Raw genomic sequence first — 17956 nt, 5'->3', positions numbered from 1 at the left:
AATAGCAGGATTTGGACTCCTAAATGCAAGATTTCAGCGAAGGATGTCAAAGCCATAAATGGAGAAGGAATGTTCCTTCTACCTTAGAGCTTTTGACCCCAGTGAGAAGTCTTTTGTATGACTTTGGAAAGTAATGTATATATATTGTACATTACACTCTGCTTGATTTTACATTGTGATGTGCTTGTTCACTACAACGTATATGCACATCTGTTTACTGTGTAATTAGCCTGAACTGGTCTGTTATTGCTTACATTTCTGTATTTTTTGTTTGTAAAATGCTTTGTATTTCACTCAGGCTGAGCCTGAAATTGGTCAATACTGGCCAGGGTACTACCCCCAGTAAACAAATATAACTCAAATATAATAAATAAAATATTGGTTAAGCCAAATAATAGTCAATGATTAATGTTTTTTCCTTTCTGAAGAACCATAACAATAAAGATCTTGTTTTAGTCAGATTTTAATCAGATATAATAGATGATAAGAATTCATTTCTTCATCACTCATCCTGGACATTCAAATAAAACAAGATACTGTCTGTATTCAGGCTTTATTTCTCATCTCCATCTGTGAATGCACCAAGCATAAATCCATCCTAACTAAAAAAGTCACCTGTATCTAATAACACAACAGCTATCAGAAAACAAGTATCCTAAATTAGCGAATGCATAGCCACCCTCCACAAAGTCCGTTGCTGTGAGAGACTGCTGGCAGCATGCTGCCTGGGACGTGCAATCTGTGAATCTTCTGGGTCACAGCATTGGATATAAATTGGACTAGGAGTTAACATATTATATTTGTTGTCCCACTGGGTGGGTTACACTGCATCCAAAGTAACAGGTAAGCTGCAATAAGTAGTGAGTAATAGTATAAATGGTATGAGGTGCAAGGGACTGTGCTAATAATTATATTATGTACAATATAACATATAGGTTCTTGACAAATGGAGAGATATACATGTTTCACTTGTATGTGTTTTGACCAACTACAATAAATAAAGGTCTATTTTTACAAAAAGACAGGAGACTACCAAAGTCAGCACTGGGTGACCGAATGGCAGATGTAATTTATTCTTATGGAGGTGGGCTGATGAGTATGTTGCATATATAAACTGGGTATGCATGATAGTGTCACTTCCCAGAATTAGCTGCAGTTGTAGGCTATGAGTTGCATGGTCATTGAAGTGCTATCTTAAGGCAGTTTTAGGAGGGCTACAGACGTATGTACAAAGTACTCTAACACTGTTCTCTTGCTTTTTAGGTGCCTTTCTTGTTCCATACTTTATCATGCTTGGCATCTGTGGGATTCCTATTTTCTTTCTGGAGCTTTCGCTGGGACAGTTTTCTAGCCTTGGACCACTTGCTGTTTGGAAGATCAGTCCATTTTTCAAAGGTGATGACAAGTTTACTCTGTTTTTCAGTGTGTGACCATTAATATTAATGTCAATTGTTTGTTTTCAAAGCATAGTCCATTGGTAACCCTTCTGCAGCTGTAATCTGTTGTGGGGAAATGTGTCCAACACACAAATCTACCTGTATATCTACCTACCTACCTGTCTGTCTATATATTTATACTTTTTGTACTCCAACATACAGAATATCATCACATTCCAAACTGTCCTAGTTATTATATTTCCATCAAGAAAACAGTTGTAGTCAACATTGTAGTCAAGATAGTTTTCAAATGAAAACAACATAACATTGTAGTCAACATTTTCTCAAATGAAAACAAAATAGCATTTTTGCCCCCCCCCTCCATCTGTGAGCCATCAGTTATGTTCCACACATCCTCGATCCTCTACTCTGACATAATTGCACCAGACCGGGGTAGCCCTGATAGGGAAATGTATTGTATAAGGGTCTGGTGAACAGGCAGAGAAAAGAACAAGGTGAAATGGCACAGCATTATCCTGACAGGAGTTCTTTGACAGAAATGTTGGGGGGAAAAATGACAGTAGCAAAGGAAAGCTCTTTTTACCTGGGATAAAAGATTTGCATTTCTGTCTTTTTTATAATAGAGTTTGTTGATGTGGTAATTTTAGTTTAAACTCTGCATTATTCTTATACTGAATTTTTGCAGATACCTCAGTTATCTCATCCAAAATGAAGCAGAATTCATAGGAGAAGGCAACACAACTTCATCAGTAAACATATTAAAAAGAAAATACACCTGACCATCACTAAAAGATGCAAAATTCATGATTATAAAAGAGATTTAAAACTTATGACTCATTCACATTTATGAATAGGAAATGTAAGGCCAAGTATGAATATAGGGCTGCAACTAATTCAAATGACAACCATAAGGCCTTCAGCTATATGCTTTGAAATAACCTGTACTGAATGTATCTCCAATGGTACTTCTGTCTCTGACCCAAGGACTTTGCTTACATTTTTCAGATCAAATACTCTTCCAATTTCACTCATCCCATTCTACATTCTGTAACCTTCATTTATCCTCCACAGATCAATAAGGACCAAGCCCTCTTAGGGCTTTCCAAAATTAAAAATATTGCTTCCCAAGGTCCTGATAGTATCCATGGATGGCTGCTGACAAGCATGAAATCCCACCTAGAAAAAAACGTCCATCAGCTCTTCAACCTGAGTCTCTCAACTGGTTATCCCCGAGATGTAGAGAAAAGCAGTTGTGCTGTCCTTAGATAAAGGTGGCACATGCACTGACCTCTGAAATTACAGGCCTGTTAGTTTCAGTAGTATCATAGATGAACTTATTACAATAATATACATGACTTATATTCCTGGATGCACACCAATTTGGCTTTATAAAAAGCAGATTGGAGATCTATACAGTGCTTGAGTCACTGGTTGAGTTATTTGAATGGGTTACTGAGGCCATGGATAAGGGTCATATAATCCACTCTGCTTACCTGGACCTTGCTAAAGCCATTGACGCAATTCCCCATGTTGAATTTATTAACAACTTGCCCAGCTCTGCATTAACCCATACTATTAAGATAAAAGATATTCACTTTTAACAGAAAAATATCATCAGTGTTTTCCAACAGGACTTTGTTCTGGGCCCCCCTCTCTTTTGTATATATTTCTCTGACATAAGAACAATAAATACTGAGAGAATGTAATTAGCCAAGTTTATGCTTATGATTGCTGTCTGAAGGTAGCTATCAAATCCCATTCTGGCACTTAAATTCTCCAGAAAGGGTTGGATAAAACAAATGCTTGGTATGTAAATCATTGGCTTATTCTCTGTGTTTCTAAAATAGCCAGTCCTTAGCTATCAAGCAGATTATTTCACTAGCAGCCTATAAAAACAGTCTGAATGATTGGATTGGCGATCACAAATTATTACATGGCTTCCATTTTCTCAGTTTTTTGTATTACCTTTTGTTTAGTCTCTTCCCTCATATCCTTAGCTGCCACACCAGAATCATTTTTAATCCAAACTCCTAAATATTTCGTTTTATCATGTCCCCATAAATACGGATATTGCTGAACCAATTTGTGTGTGGTAAGTAGACTCCAGAAGATTCTTCCTTAGGTAGACAGCAAATGTTGGAGGTGTGATGGCATACCTCTCAACTGTCCAGATTTTAGCAGAATGTCCAGATTTTTGCCTCATATTTTTAGTCTGTTCCTCATATAATCAGTGTTTTTTGAGAAAATTATTAAGTATTGAAGGCAATAAATATTGACAGACCTTTGAGTTTTAGACTTCATATCTTTCAGAAAATGCACATTAACACAACTCCTTTTATTCTAGAAACTTTTTAAGTTTATAAGAGCAATATTTAAAGTTTGTCCTTATTTTGGGGCCTTTGTCCTCCCATTATTTTTGGCTTTGTCCAGATTTCTTGTGCTAACAGGCTTAGAGGTATGTGTGACAGGGAAGAAAGAGGTACTTGGGAACATATTTTCTGGGAGTGTGGTGGGTTGTTGGACTTTAAGCATTCCCTGTGAGATGCACTGGCAGAGATGCTGGGTGGGCAGATTGGTATGATGGCGGAGATGATTTTTCTGAGCTATGATACAGAATTGGAATTGCCTAGACATGGTAAGGCCTTGCTGTGTTTAATTATTGTGGCTGCCAGAAAAGCAATAGCTAGAAAATATTAATCAAAATCTAAACCAACTATATTAGAAGTAGAGAACATAGTAACAGAGATAAAACAACTGTAACTCAAATCTTTAGAAAAAGGTAGGAGCAAACTACATAGGAAAAAATAGGAATTGTGGGAACAATACATACAGGGAGGGATGAGATTTAAAAGAAAGCAGGACTTAAATGAGCTATTTAATGTTTGACTGAAAATGATTGGGAAGATTATAAATTATGTATAATGTTTGTAATTGGGAGTGTGTCAGCATGGTTTGTGATGTAAAATGCTTGCAACTAGGATTGTGTCAGTGTGGTTTGTTTTCATTTATATAAATGTATGATTGCTTATGTCGTAAGTTAAGGTTTAATAAAGATGTTTCTTGTTTAAAAAAGGGGCAGCAATTGAATAATTTATGTAAAGTTGCTTAGGCTATATGATATATAGTAATATATGTGAAGTATAATATTTGCTAATGTTAATTTAATACAATTTGATTACTCTTGTATAAATGTAAATTTACCTATGTCACAAATGATAATTCAGTAAAGGTGTTGGAAAAAAATATTACATGGGATGTGTAGACTTTTCTTAATGGGGGACATTGTAGGTCTCCCACCAGTACCAGATCATGTGGCTGAGCTTCTCAGTGGTCTCCTTGGCCATAAGCATAGTAGGAATACATAAACCTACGAGCTAGAGCTGATGGGTCTACTACTAGAAACTTGAGCAAAATCAGTGAGGCATTTTGCAGTTAATAAGAGGGGCTATGTGGTGATAGTTTACTGTTGCAGTGGAAGTGGCAGGCTGTTTTACATTATATTTTATAGATGCTTAGCTTGGTCAGGTTAAATGTCAGGGAGGTAGAGGTCTTAGTGTCCCCAAATTTCTGTAGTGGAAGTCCATCATGTTATTAGATATGTTCAGTCTCTGGACTGAGACTGAAATTGGTCCAATAGGATCAGTACTGTACTTCATTGTATAACACACACACACACACATATATATATATATATATATCTACACACACACACACATATATATATATATATATATATATATATATATATATATATATATATATGCATACTTTTATGGGCAAGGCTTCTGGACTGGATTGTTTAAATTCAGAAATGCACAATATAATGGATAATCTTATTGCCAAGGATCTTGCAGAGACATTTAGTTTGGTAAGTATTAGCAGTCAGGTACCTTATTTATTATCATGTTCAATTATTACTGTCTGTGAAGCCATATGCCAGTATACTTGTTAAGAAACCTCAAGGGGAACTTTATTCCTTTATTGATCAGAAACAAGAAGGCCTCATACCAGGCAGATAAAATGCTGACATCTTAAGAGTCCTCTCCATACTGATATGAGGTTTTGAGGCCCCAAAGAGACTGGAGGCTATCTCTATATTCACTAATGTATAGACTCCTTGGGGTGGTCTATGCCTTGTGTATAATGCTATAAAAGATCCAGCTGTCTAAGAACTCTTGTATATTCAAAAACCAAACTGTCCTACTAACACTAGGTCCAGATATCTAAATCCACCCCAACAAATAAATAGGACAAGACTGAGGGAAAGATATGATACACAGCACCTACCCTTTTTTGAAACAAACTTTCTCTTTACATCAAGCAGTGTGGACACACTGTCTAACTTTAATAATGAGCTGGACAACTGGATGGGCATTCTCAGATTCACCTCTGGCATCAATGGTCTGTCCATTGTTGAAAAAGGAGATAAGGGTTAAGGGTGGATAACGGCAAGGGAATGGCCTCTTGGCTTACTTGTTTTGTGATACCTATGATCCTAAGCTGGCCCAAAGAAAAGATGCAGCAGTCTCTGTGGCCTTTGAGAAAACATTTGATTTCACACATTGGCATTACTTATGGGAGATGCTCCACATCTTTGCTTCTCACGCTCTTTTGTATAAGTGATTCAAATGCTGTACAGATCCCAGTAACCTCTGTGTTCACAAATGGGCATATATCCCAACTTTTCACTCTGCATAGTAGCAGTAAGTAGCCATTCCCATTTCTTGCTTCCTGTTGATCCACTGGCCCATTACTTCACCAAGAATTGCACACTTTAGCTAAGAAAATCAATGGAAGGTAGTGTGAGTTAGTACTATTTGCAGAAGATGGCTTGTTTTTCACAGACAATCCCTGAGGTGATATACAACTCTTCTGTAAAAGGTTCAGATGTTTGTAATTATTGTGTGGTACTTTGGCCAAAACTGAGAAAACAGAGCTCTTTCCAGTGAATGAGGGTGATAAGGTACTGAAGCTTCAAAGTTGAGCCGTTTCATTTGTGTAGTGCCAAAGCAGCTCTAAGTAACTGGATGTACTTTTACACCTTGACCCATTAAAATTCTTACAGCTTAATCTCTACCAAGTATGAAATAAACTGGTCTTGCAGGTCCATGATTGGTAGCATCTCCACATCTACTGTAAATATGTTAATGTGCCACTTGGTATTTTATGTGATGAGACATGTCCATGCCCTTCATCAAATTAGTTTCCTAATGGCAGTACTTGTGTGGTGAAATAGGTGAATACCAAGGGCCTTTATGTTCCAACAGATATTCATGGAATGGGATTCCCCTATATCAGGCATTCTCTTGTGGTGTTCATGTTCTAAAGGCTACTAGAAATCTCCAAACAGAATGCCACCTTAAGGACTCATGTGGAAGCACCTCCATTTGGCAATAATATCCTATAGGTAGTGTATTGTATGTTAGTGCAACCACTGAATCCCACCTCCCCTACTTTATTTATTTTACATTTGTTTACTGAGGAGGTCCGAATGGACACAGCTGTCTGTTTTCAGCAGAGGCTGTAGGAGAAAGGCTCCAGAACAATTTTTAACATACTATACATAGGGTATTTACATGAGCATTATGGTTTACACATACAGTTATAAAATATAGCAGATAATAACATATGATTGCATAAGATATTTACATAAGCATAGTGGTTTAGACATACAATTAAAAGTATAGCAGGTACTTATGGGTCTATATTAAAATCTCGAAGTCTGACAATATTGAATATGATATTGTCTACATGAGAATACCGAAAGCACACTACATCAAACGTTTAAATGGAAAATCTCCATAGGGGAGATTTCCGTTTGTTTCAATATAGTGCATTCTCAGAGTTGGTATATTTAAGTAGGGAGGGTGTGGGGGATGCAGGGGTGCTTGCCCCTTGCCTACACACTATTTAATTTTTTTTTAATTTAGTATTTTTTTTTTGGTTTCGATGGTTTAAGACTTTGATCACTAAAGTTCGATTTTTAGTGATTTGAAGTTTAAACCTTCGAGATTATAATATAGACCCGGTACTTATATAGCATTCCTTGCACTCTTCCCTAGTGAATATGACAAGTGCCTGTGGGTGTCATACTGGAATACTTTAGACAATAGAATTTTACCCATGCCTATGGCTTTCCAGAGTTTCAAACCAAGTCAGCAAAAGGTAAGTTGAAAAGACGTGACTATGTTTGAAAGAGATGGTTACAGGTTTTAACCTGGGATATGATCCCTAAATGGTGAGGGCAGTTTCCTGAATTTTGTACCTTGCAGAGTAGATTTGACTTTTCTCATTCTGTGAAATCTGTATAGTTAATTATATTATTCTTCACTCCCTGTTAAACAAGCTTGTGGCAGGGGACCTATGGTAATCATGTATGCCTGGTAGAAAGGTGTTATCATAAGCTCTTAAAGCAACTCATTTTTGGTAATACACAGGTCAAGGAAATACTCATTCACCACAGCTAGAATATGCAGCTGACTTTTTATATAATTCCAGGTAACTACCTACATCATCTTCATCACCATCATCATCATCTTCAATCCCCTTTTCTCTTTTTTTTTTTTTACATGGGGTCAGGGTGTTGCATCAACTGATAATTCAATAAAGGTGTTGGAAAATCGGGGCAATGTCACTCTCCTACCTTCTTTGATAGTCATACCTGATTGTCACAGGTCTTCTGTCATACAATCCATCTCTTTGCTGAACACCATTTCCTCTTGCCTTCTTCCTATCTGGCCCAAATCATCTTTACCAGATTGTCTTCTGCTTCCTACTACCCATCTCAGTTTTTTCATCTCCATCACCTATAGCTTCCTCAGATAATCTGCCTTCACTGCCGAGGTTTCTGTACCATACAACAGTACTGGTTGCACCACTGTTTTGTACACCTTACTTTTCATCTTTTTTTGCATTTTTCTGTCACACTACCCCTAACACGATGTGCCAATTGAATGCAGCGCCTTTGATTCTAGCATTGACCTCCTCTTTCAGGCTTCCCTTCTCCTCAGCCACCCCTCACAGATAATTAAAGCTGTAACATGTTCTACTATTTTCCTTTCTATCTCAGTTCTTATTTTCCTCTGATTCTTCCCATTTTCTGCCATTACAACAGTTTTATCTTTACTCCATTTCATCTGTGTGTCTTCTGTTTTGCATTCTGTTCTCCTATTATCTGCCAAAATTATTGTTCAGAGCTTGCCTATAATGCCACATTGTCTGCATGCAGCAATTTTGTTAATCTGTCCCCTCTGACCTGTTTGGTAATGTAGCCAATTACCAGTATGAACAGCTATCGGTTCAGAATTCAACCCCCATACACAATCATTTACATAATCCTCTGTGAGTCTAAACACTGTTTGTACCTGTGACATTGATAGCAAGCTTGTACATAGCCAGCACAAATTCAAGCAATGTTTATGGGACTTTGAACCTTTGCAGGACTGCCTTAATCAGCTTTCCTGGGAATTTGTCATTTACTTTGTCTAAGTCTAGGAATGACCACTTGGACTGTTTCTTAATTTCTACCTTCTTGTCAACTGTCACACTGCAATGCAAACATTGGTTTGGTTGTGCTGCAGCCTAATCGGAATCCAGACTGCTCATCTCCCATCTTACTTCTGACTACTTTGTGTATTAATTTATCAGTCATCCTCTCCAGAACTTTCATGAAGTATGAAAGAGTTTGATACCTCTACACTGCTAACAGTTTTGAATGCCCTCTCTGTACTTGTCCACTGGCACTAGAATGCTTATTCTACAGTCATCTGTGATGCACCTTGTTCTCCACACTGCTATGAGTAGCTTCTGTAGCTATTTCTCCTCTAACTCACCCAACCTCTTGACCATATCTGCCTTGACATAATCTGAGCCTGCTGCTTTCCCTAACTTTGTTTTCCTTAGTGCTTTTCTTACTTTTTCTAGGGTGGGGTCCTCTTTTGCTTTCTATACTAGCTGTGTTTGGGGCAATACAGCTTTGGTGGGCTTTTCTCTGTTCAGAAGCGTTGATGTCCTGCAGACTGCTAGGCAGGTTGTTTCTAACATCCCTTATCCCTTATGCTGACATCCCTTATGAATGGCATCTGATGTTCTTCTTCTTTATCTTTCTGCCTTTGCCTTGTTTGAGTTTCTTTGTGCCATCAGCTCAGTCACTTTCCAGAAGTTAGTAGATTACTTCTACTGCCTTGGTCATTGCTATTGGAACTGCTCTCCTTGCCTTTTTGTTAGCTGACCAGTATTCCTAAGTAGACTGATCCATATTTTCTATCTCCCACATTTTCCTGAAATCTTTCTTTCTTTTGATGACTTTCTGGACTTCTGCATCCCACCTCCAACTTTCCTCAAGAAACTTATTTCCATACTTGGCTAGGTTGCATATATTTTCTTTTCACATATGCCGTTTTGAGGCATTGACATACTTCTTCAATTCAACCTATTTATTCTTCTTCATGAGGCGCTAGAACCATGAGTATTTACTTGAACTCTTGTGCTTCTTTCCAGTCAACTTCCAGGTTTTCAGCCTAGTCTCTGTTGACCAAAGAGCCTTCCCTAACTATTGCTTGCAGCTGATTGTGACAATCAGTTGTTTATGGCATGACATCCTCTTCAGAACTGTGTCCCACCAGTGAAGCTATCTTAAGTGGAACAATTCTTAGTTCATGTTTGGCAGGTTGATTGGTTTTGAATCCAGCTTTCACTTATAGCTATCCCTGGACATTGTCCTGCCAGTAGCTTATTGACTTAGGGCTTTTGGGATTTATGGTGTGCATACACTGACCAACAGGAGCACAATGACTCCTCCCACCATTACCATGGGTCCCTGGCATAGGCCAGAGTAGATGAGGTTCACAACCCACTTATCACTGGCATTTTTGGTCACATTAGTTGATGCAACCAAATCACCTAGAGGCAATTTTTATAACATTGAGTGGATAGTCCAAACATGGCATGCATGTTCTTTTATCTAGAAGATACTGCAGTTGATACCCAAAAGAGGTTGGTCTACCCAACTCTTTCCTCAGATAGACAGATTGTGTTGCTGCTGCCTACAATTCCATTTATGGGTGAGTTCATGAAGAAAACACCTAGCTTGCTTTGAGAGGTGGGAGAATCCCTACAGAGCTACAAGAAGAGCATGCAAATTCCATATTGGATTTTTCTGAAGGTCAGGATTGAACCCTGTACCTTGTATATGGGAGATGAAAACTTTAACCATTATGCCAATTGTGTCACTAGCTATCTACATGCCAGACCTTATGCGTATTCTAAAGAAACATTCTTAACATATTTTTACACATATTATCTCCTTTCTCTACACAATGGATATTAAATCACAAAAGTTAGTATTGGGAAAATTTTAGCCAGTGCCTTCTTTATCCTAGTCTCCCCAGACATTGCATGTAAATTTTAGTCCTGCCCCATATTGTTCAACAAATGGTAAAAATTAAATTAAGTGCTTTCTAGCACAAATTGTGTAATGTACTGTATGGTCCTAAGGCCTTTTTTACCATCTTTCATTTCACATTACATTGTGTTAACCTTTGCACCAAAGGATGGCTGTTGCAGGTTGCTGTTTATGGGGAGTTCATGTTCTTCACAGGTTTTGAAACAGACACTGAATCTGCAAAACTTACAAGCCTTATTAGTCACAATACTAAGGGATCTAAGGTTAATCATATGGACAATAGACTTCAAAGACTGTTCTTTTTACATCTCTTTTTCATGTATACCTATATTCTGGAAACTACCTTATTGGAAACATTTTTGGATGAACCTAAGATTTGATGTAACTCCACTGGTAATATACTATACCAGCTGTAGGATGACATATCTATTACAGATTCTCATATAGCTTATTTTCAAATGCTCTGACTTTTCTGCTTATTGTTATTCCCCAGGAATGTCTATGCCAAGTTTGTGTGTGAAGTAGAAAGGACTTATATTAGTTCAAGCAACATAATAAAAAAAAAAAAAAAAAAAAAAAAAAAAACAGCACTGAACATAGCCCCAGTATGTCCAGTGCTGTTTTTGTTTCTTTTCAAGTTGCTGTATTAATGTCTATGCTTAACATTACTTTTCAGAATGTTTCTCAGTAAAGGTGTTGCAGTAGAATCACATATGTTACATCTTATATTGCCATTCTTCTCTTAAGGTTTACATACATCTCAGTGCTGTATTTGCATAGGACAGTTTACCCTTTTCATAACTATTATATTTGGTGATGGAATCATTCCAGCACAGAAACATTCAGTTTGTTTTGCAGGAATACATGTAATTTAGACTTTTGTCCTGGTATTCTAAAAGATTTGCTCTGTGAGCTGTTCAGGTGAAAGGCCTACCTACAAAGCAGTATTACACCAGAATTATTTAATTATACAGAGAGTAACTTTTATGAATTTAACATCTGATGCAATATTACACAATGTGCTGGATATGTATTTCAATGCATACTTTAAAAAACAAAAAGTATACCATCTGTAATGGAAACCAAATATAATGTAGCATGGAGGTCTGTAACAGTGAAATGCCTGTGCAAACTTGCATTTGGTATTTTTGTATAATCAACATTTCAGTAAACTGCATTTGGTATTTTTAGTAATATTTTGACAGTTGTTTGAGTTCTTAGCAAACATTTAGGGAATTTTATATTGCCCACCAGGTATAAATGTATATATGATATTGTTATTTCACCCTTAAGTAGTATTGGTTAGCCATTTGTCTGTGGCCAATAGAGATATTTTTGGTGGTGACATATTGTTGGTGGCAGAAAAGGTCAAAGGCCACTTTCCCTAAAGGCTGTGTTATTGTTTAATTTCTGATGTAGCAGTAAGTCAAGGCAGTTATATCCTAAGCAAGTACTGCATTTCAGTATAGAAAGGAAAGTCATATACCCACTTCTAATGGAAAACAAAGAAACTATAACATGGCAAATTGTCATAATGCAATGAATGAGCATATCCATTTATGAAAAAAAAAATACAAATAAATCCATTAACTGTTCCTCATATTCATACTTCATTTAAGAATGCCATTCCAATATTAGGGCTTATACAATTTCATTTTGGTGGCATGTTGCCAGTGACTGAAGCTGTTTGACTTTAATAGAGAAATGCAAACGGTGTTTACATTTTCTGTAACTAGAACTCAATACAGATTTGACATGGACATGTGACATATTTTACAAACTGAGCAGGAGTCATATATCCAGCCTTTACAAAAGGCATTTACAATGCAGCCTGGAAGCCTGAAACAATCTCTTCATGGTTTACGTTACTGCAGTTATAGGTTCATAGGTAGGCACTAGGCTATCTGCCTGAAGGCATTTATAAGCCTAGCCAGAATGTGTTGGCTTTTGCCGCCCTCTTAGATTAGTTCCCTGTGCCTCTGTTCAGCAAAGCCACTGACGTGATCCCCGGGATAAACTTTCTGTTTCCCATCCACTCATTAAGGTTTCTCTTGAAGAGTGTTAGCAAGGAGCTCTGCCTAATGTAGATTGGAATCTTGTTCCAAAGCATGGGAAGTCTCTGTGACAGTAATCTATCCCTCCAGCACATCCTATTTATTGTTGTGGTGAGGTTTAGATCCCTAGACCGTGTGGCTTGAGGGGATAAGCTTTTCTTTAGGTGGAGCATGTCCATCAGTTCTGGGTTGGATATGGCCTTGTATGTCAGGCAGAGATCACCTCTGAGTAGGCGGAATGCAACCGAGTACAGCTGGAGTTTCTTCAGTGATCCTCTTGGTGAGGTACTTCTGTGGTCTTTCCAGCTGTTGCAGGTGTCTTGTAAGATACAGCCCAAATGGGGCATTGCACTCTTGATGGGTCTGATGAGCGATGAGTAGAGGGGCACAATGACCTCTTTTGATCTGGATATGAACTCTTTTGTGATAAGGTGGGCCACGTAGAAGGATTTTCTAACCACTTTGGCAATGTGATTATCAAAGGGGAGTTTACTATCTACTTGGGTCCCCAGGTCCCTTATTACATCTTCCATATTTAGGGGACTACCACATGTGTGGTAGTTTGTGGGTACTTTGTTTTTTCCAAAGGGGATGACTGCACTTTTTGGCATTTAGCTTGAGGCCATGATTTTGACACCAGGTATCCGTCTCAGTGAGAACTTTTTTGGGGATGTCTGTGTCAGCTGGGGAGGCAATTATAGCCCCTAGTTTGCAGTTGTCTGTGAACTTGGTCAGCCATAGTCCTCCTGTGCTTGCCTGTTCCTCTGAGAAGTATATGCTGAACAGGAGGGGTCCTAGGACTGAGCCCTGGGGAATGCCACTTGTAACTGGTTTAGAGCCAGACCTAGCTCCTGCAACTCTTACCATGTGGGTTTTGTCGGTGAGCCAGATGGCAACCCATCTTGTGATGTAGGGGTTTATGTTCAGGCTGGTGAGCTTGTCTATAATACCAGAATGGGGAATGGTGTCAAAGTTCTTTGTGAGGTCTAGGTAGGCTGTGTGTACCACCTTTCCAGGTTTAGGAGGCATGATCTGCCCTTAACAAAGTGGAACTGAGTAGGGTCCAGTGTTTGGAGGTTCTCAATGTCTCTGTTATTGAGTTCCATGATGATGCACTCCATAGCCTTGCAGACCAAGCTAGTCAGGCTTATAAGGTGATAGTTCCAGGGGTCTGTTGTGGCTCCACCTTTGTGGAGCGGAATAACCATTGCTGTGTGCCACTCTATGGGTACATAACCTGTGGAGAGGCTGAGTTTGAACAGTGTGTATAGGTGAGGGTTGGTTTGTCTTTGAGCTCATGTAGGATGCAGCCTGGGAGACCGTCCGATCCCATTGATGCTGTGTTTTTGGCTTTGGAGAGGGCTGTTTTAACCTGAGTGTCTGTGATTTCAGGAGCTCTACATTATTATGGTATGGTTATGGGCCCTTTTGGGGGTGAGAGGGGGGTGAAGTTTGTGCTGAAACTGTCTGCCAGGATGTTGGCAATATCAGTCGGTTCAGTGTATTTTGTATTCTGCACTAACTCTGAGCAGATCTGACCATTGCCACTTAGATTCTTGACATAGCTAAAGAATGCCTTGTGGGTATCTTTGGAGTCCTTGGCAATTTTTTTTTTGAAACTCGCCTTGGATGATTTTATGAGGGATCGTAGTTTCTTGCTGATACTGATCAGGGATGTCTTCCCTTCTTGGGATTTTACTCTTTTCTGTACTAGTTTCCTCCTTCTATTGTATAGCTTGTTTATGGCAGGAGTCCACCAGACTGGTTTCCTTTTCTTGGAGGAGTGAGTCTTGGTTTTGCTTGTGATAGCACAATCCATACATTCTTGTAGGTGCCCATAGAATGCATTAGTAAAGGATTTTACAGCTTGGACAATGTTATCCTTTACCATGGGGGCTTTGAAACTTTCCACCTCGGTCTTAAGTATCGTGAAGTTTGCTTTTGAAATGTTTTTCACTGTGGTTTCCTTGTCCAGGGTAAGGGCGGAATGTGGATATCCAAAGTGATTTGTTTATGGTCAGATCTAACCAGCAAGGGGTTGACCTCCGGTGTGGAGCACTGGTCACCCATGTTGGTGATGACCAGGTCCAATATGTTGTCACCTCTGGTGGGAGTGTTGACCAGTTGATCCAGGGCATTTGAGTTTATAAATTCTAGGAAATGTTGGACAAGGGAGTTAGTACTTGAGTAGTTCTCCCAATTAATGTTTGGGTACTTGAAATCACCCAATATTAGGGTGTTTGGTAGGACATTTATATTTCCCAGTGTTTCCAGAAATGCAGAATGGGGGTCCTGAGACATGGTGGGTGATCTGCAGCAAGCTACAGTTTGAATTGCAGTTTTGCCCATTGTTAGTTGCACGTGGATGATCTCTGAAGCATCGTGCTGTGCCACTAACCTGGAGGTGTGGGTATCCTTGATGAATATGGATACGCCCCCGCCTTTTGTATTTCGGTCTGGGTTCTGTGGCCAAAATGTATGGTATGAGTTGTAGCCTGGTAGTGCTGGGGTGCTTTCTGGAGCCTTAAACCAGGTTTCTGTTACTGCACATATATCGATTTTCACCATACTGAGGAGTGCCATGAGTGCGTGCATTTTGAGGTTTAGACTTCTGGCATTGAGTAGCATTACCCTCAGTTTTTTGTTACTTGTGGCAGTGGGTTTGTCTTTTGAGCCTTGCCTAAAAAAGGCACTATGGGGGTGCCAAGAGTCTTGGCCAGTATTTGAAAGCCTAAGGGTGACAGGTGCAAGCTGTCTCTAGCAAAGCAGCGTGGCTTGTCGAGCATGTCATCCCAGGCAGACAGACACTGGATCCCCTTTGAATGACACCAGAAACTTAGCCAATTGTTGAAATTGATATTTTTTTCTTTATACTGTGGCATCATTCTTGGTGAGGGCAGGATGCTACTCAGGGTCAGGGTCATACCAGCCTGGGCTACAAGATCAGAGAGCTCTCCTATGTCTCTTTTCATGTAGTCCAGGGAGTACAGCTCAGGTCATTCACACCAACATGGACGATGACAGAGTCATATTTATACTTGTTCTGGAGTGACCTGAGTGCTTGTGTTATGTGGCGGATCCTGGCACCCGACAGGCAGCTAACAGTAATCTTCTCCTTATTCAGCCTAGTGAGTGGGACATCATGAAACAGCTTGGCATTTTCTAGTAAATTTTGGATGGAGCATTTGGATAGTCATTTAAATCTGTAAGTAGACTATGCTTTCAGTGGCATAGTTCGTAGAACAGCCCACACTGAATTTATGTTAGTGAGAATTCACAGTTGTCATTAGTTGTTTGTTTCTCTGTTTGAATATTTCACAACCTTGTTACCATTATGGGGGGAATTCAATATAGCCTACATGGTCTTTGTTACTATGTAGGCATTGTGCCACACTGCTTAAATGAAAGTAAGCAGGTTTTAAATTCAGTAAACATTGCTGGGTGGCCCACATGCAAGCGCCAACATGGGAAGTTCCATGGCATGCAAATCACCTCAGAAGCAGGTGAATCTCATGTAAATGAGGCAAGTATAGTGATCCAGCAAGGAGATAGGCAGCTCTACAGACCCCATGTCAGTGTCCATAGTGTTACACAAAAAAATTCCGTGTACAGGAATGTAGACAGACAAAAGGGGCTGTAAAAATTAGATAGAGGGACAGAAATGGCATACCAGCTACAGATATGAGTGAAACTATCCTCTGTGTGTCTGAAAAATTAAAGAAAATAAGCTTATTTTTTAATAATCTGGGCATGTTTGTGAGGTGTGCAGCAGTGCGCAAACATGTTTTATAAAAAAGTAAAAAAAAAAACTGAAAAAAAAAAAATTTTATGTTACAGAAATCTATTACAGGACCCTGTGTGCAGTATCTGGAATGGTGCATTGGTGCTGTTGCTAACATGGTAAGGCTTTGAAGTATGTAGTTCCCAGGCTGTGAGCATGGATTACTAGGCAAATGAGGTGGAGTTACTGAATAGCATAAAGGGGTAATTGTGTCTGTATATCCCCTCTGTGTAGGCAGAGAACTATGTTGGTGTTTACAGAAAAGGTAACTGACATTAGAGGAGGGGGTGTCCAATAACTTCTAAGCTTATTTCAGCTTAGCTGCACCTGATTTTGCAATGTGCCACTGTGCTGAGCATGTCCTTTCAGGGGGGGGGGGGGTTCACTAACTTTTAAGCATTGTTTAGCTAAGGGGAGTGTGTTTCTGCATGTTTACTTGGTGTGCTGCTATGGTGATAACAACCAGGCTCTCTCACCACGAAACTGTAGAAGGCAGTAGGAAGTTCTGAAGATAACTCAATGTTCACAAAAATCAACGTACTCGAATCAACGAAGCCAAAACGACAACTTCACTTTCCCAGTAAAAACATCACATATTCCAGGATGAATACAACCAAGAACCTTTATTAACTGTAAGCGCTTTCGCGTAGCTACCACTACGCTTCATCAGACAGTACATATAACATTTAAAAGCCTCTATTTATACAAAAAGAAGTAGAAAAGGGCGCCAAAATGAAACAGATGAACTGTTCAATTACTCAATTACTTAGTTAATTAGATACAATTACTTGATGCAGGCATTTCAAAAAGAATCTCAGGATTTTAAAGTGGGCAATGTTTTTCATAACTAATTATTCTACTATCAACCAGAACTAAAGCATGATGCTGAAGCATATAATAAATAAATGAATAAATGTGAAAAAAAAATATCAATGAAGTTAATAAGTTAGTAAAACGGAGAAGCACAATAAATACACATATTGAAAAAATAAAAACAATGTAGGAATAGAGATAAAAGTATAAATGGTCACTAATAAAAACCTTATATGATGTAGATTAAATGCTTGTTTCATGGCAAGGTAGTGAGTGTGCTTACCAAATGCCTGTGAAAACATAATCGTTTAAGTAAGAATACTGCATTAGAATCTTATGTTAAATTACATACTCTTATTTCACAATGTTATATAACTTCTAAACAGTTAATTAATGAATCAATGAGTTAATAAAATAAAATAATGAATGGTTAATAAATACATTTAAATACATTCAATATATAGTGAAAATGTAGATGAACAGAAAAATGAATAATTTTAACAAGTCA

At 38.6% G+C, this 17956-nt stretch overlaps 1 protein-coding gene across 1 annotated transcript in view; it reads left to right on the top strand.

The window, feature by feature from the left end:
* The window catches only part of SLC6A7 (solute carrier family 6 member 7), a 1098089-nt gene that overhangs the window by 241890 nt on the left and 838243 nt on the right, over positions 1-17956 (top strand). Inside the window, exon 3 of the mRNA XM_044069564.1 lies at positions 1264-1395. Coding sequence (XP_043925499.1) covers positions 1264-1395 — 132 coding nt within the window. The remainder of the gene's footprint in view (positions 1-1263; positions 1396-17956) is intronic.

The sequence above is a fragment of the Protopterus annectens genome, chromosome 4.part0 (assembly GCF_019279795.1).
Source record: "Protopterus annectens isolate FY-2018-M chromosome 4.part0, PAN1.0, whole genome shotgun sequence".
Classification (NCBI taxonomy): domain Eukaryota; kingdom Metazoa; phylum Chordata; order Ceratodontiformes; family Protopteridae; genus Protopterus; species Protopterus annectens.
Note: the sequence above shows the minus strand (reverse complement) of the source record. Positions and strands in the feature narration are given on the sequence as shown.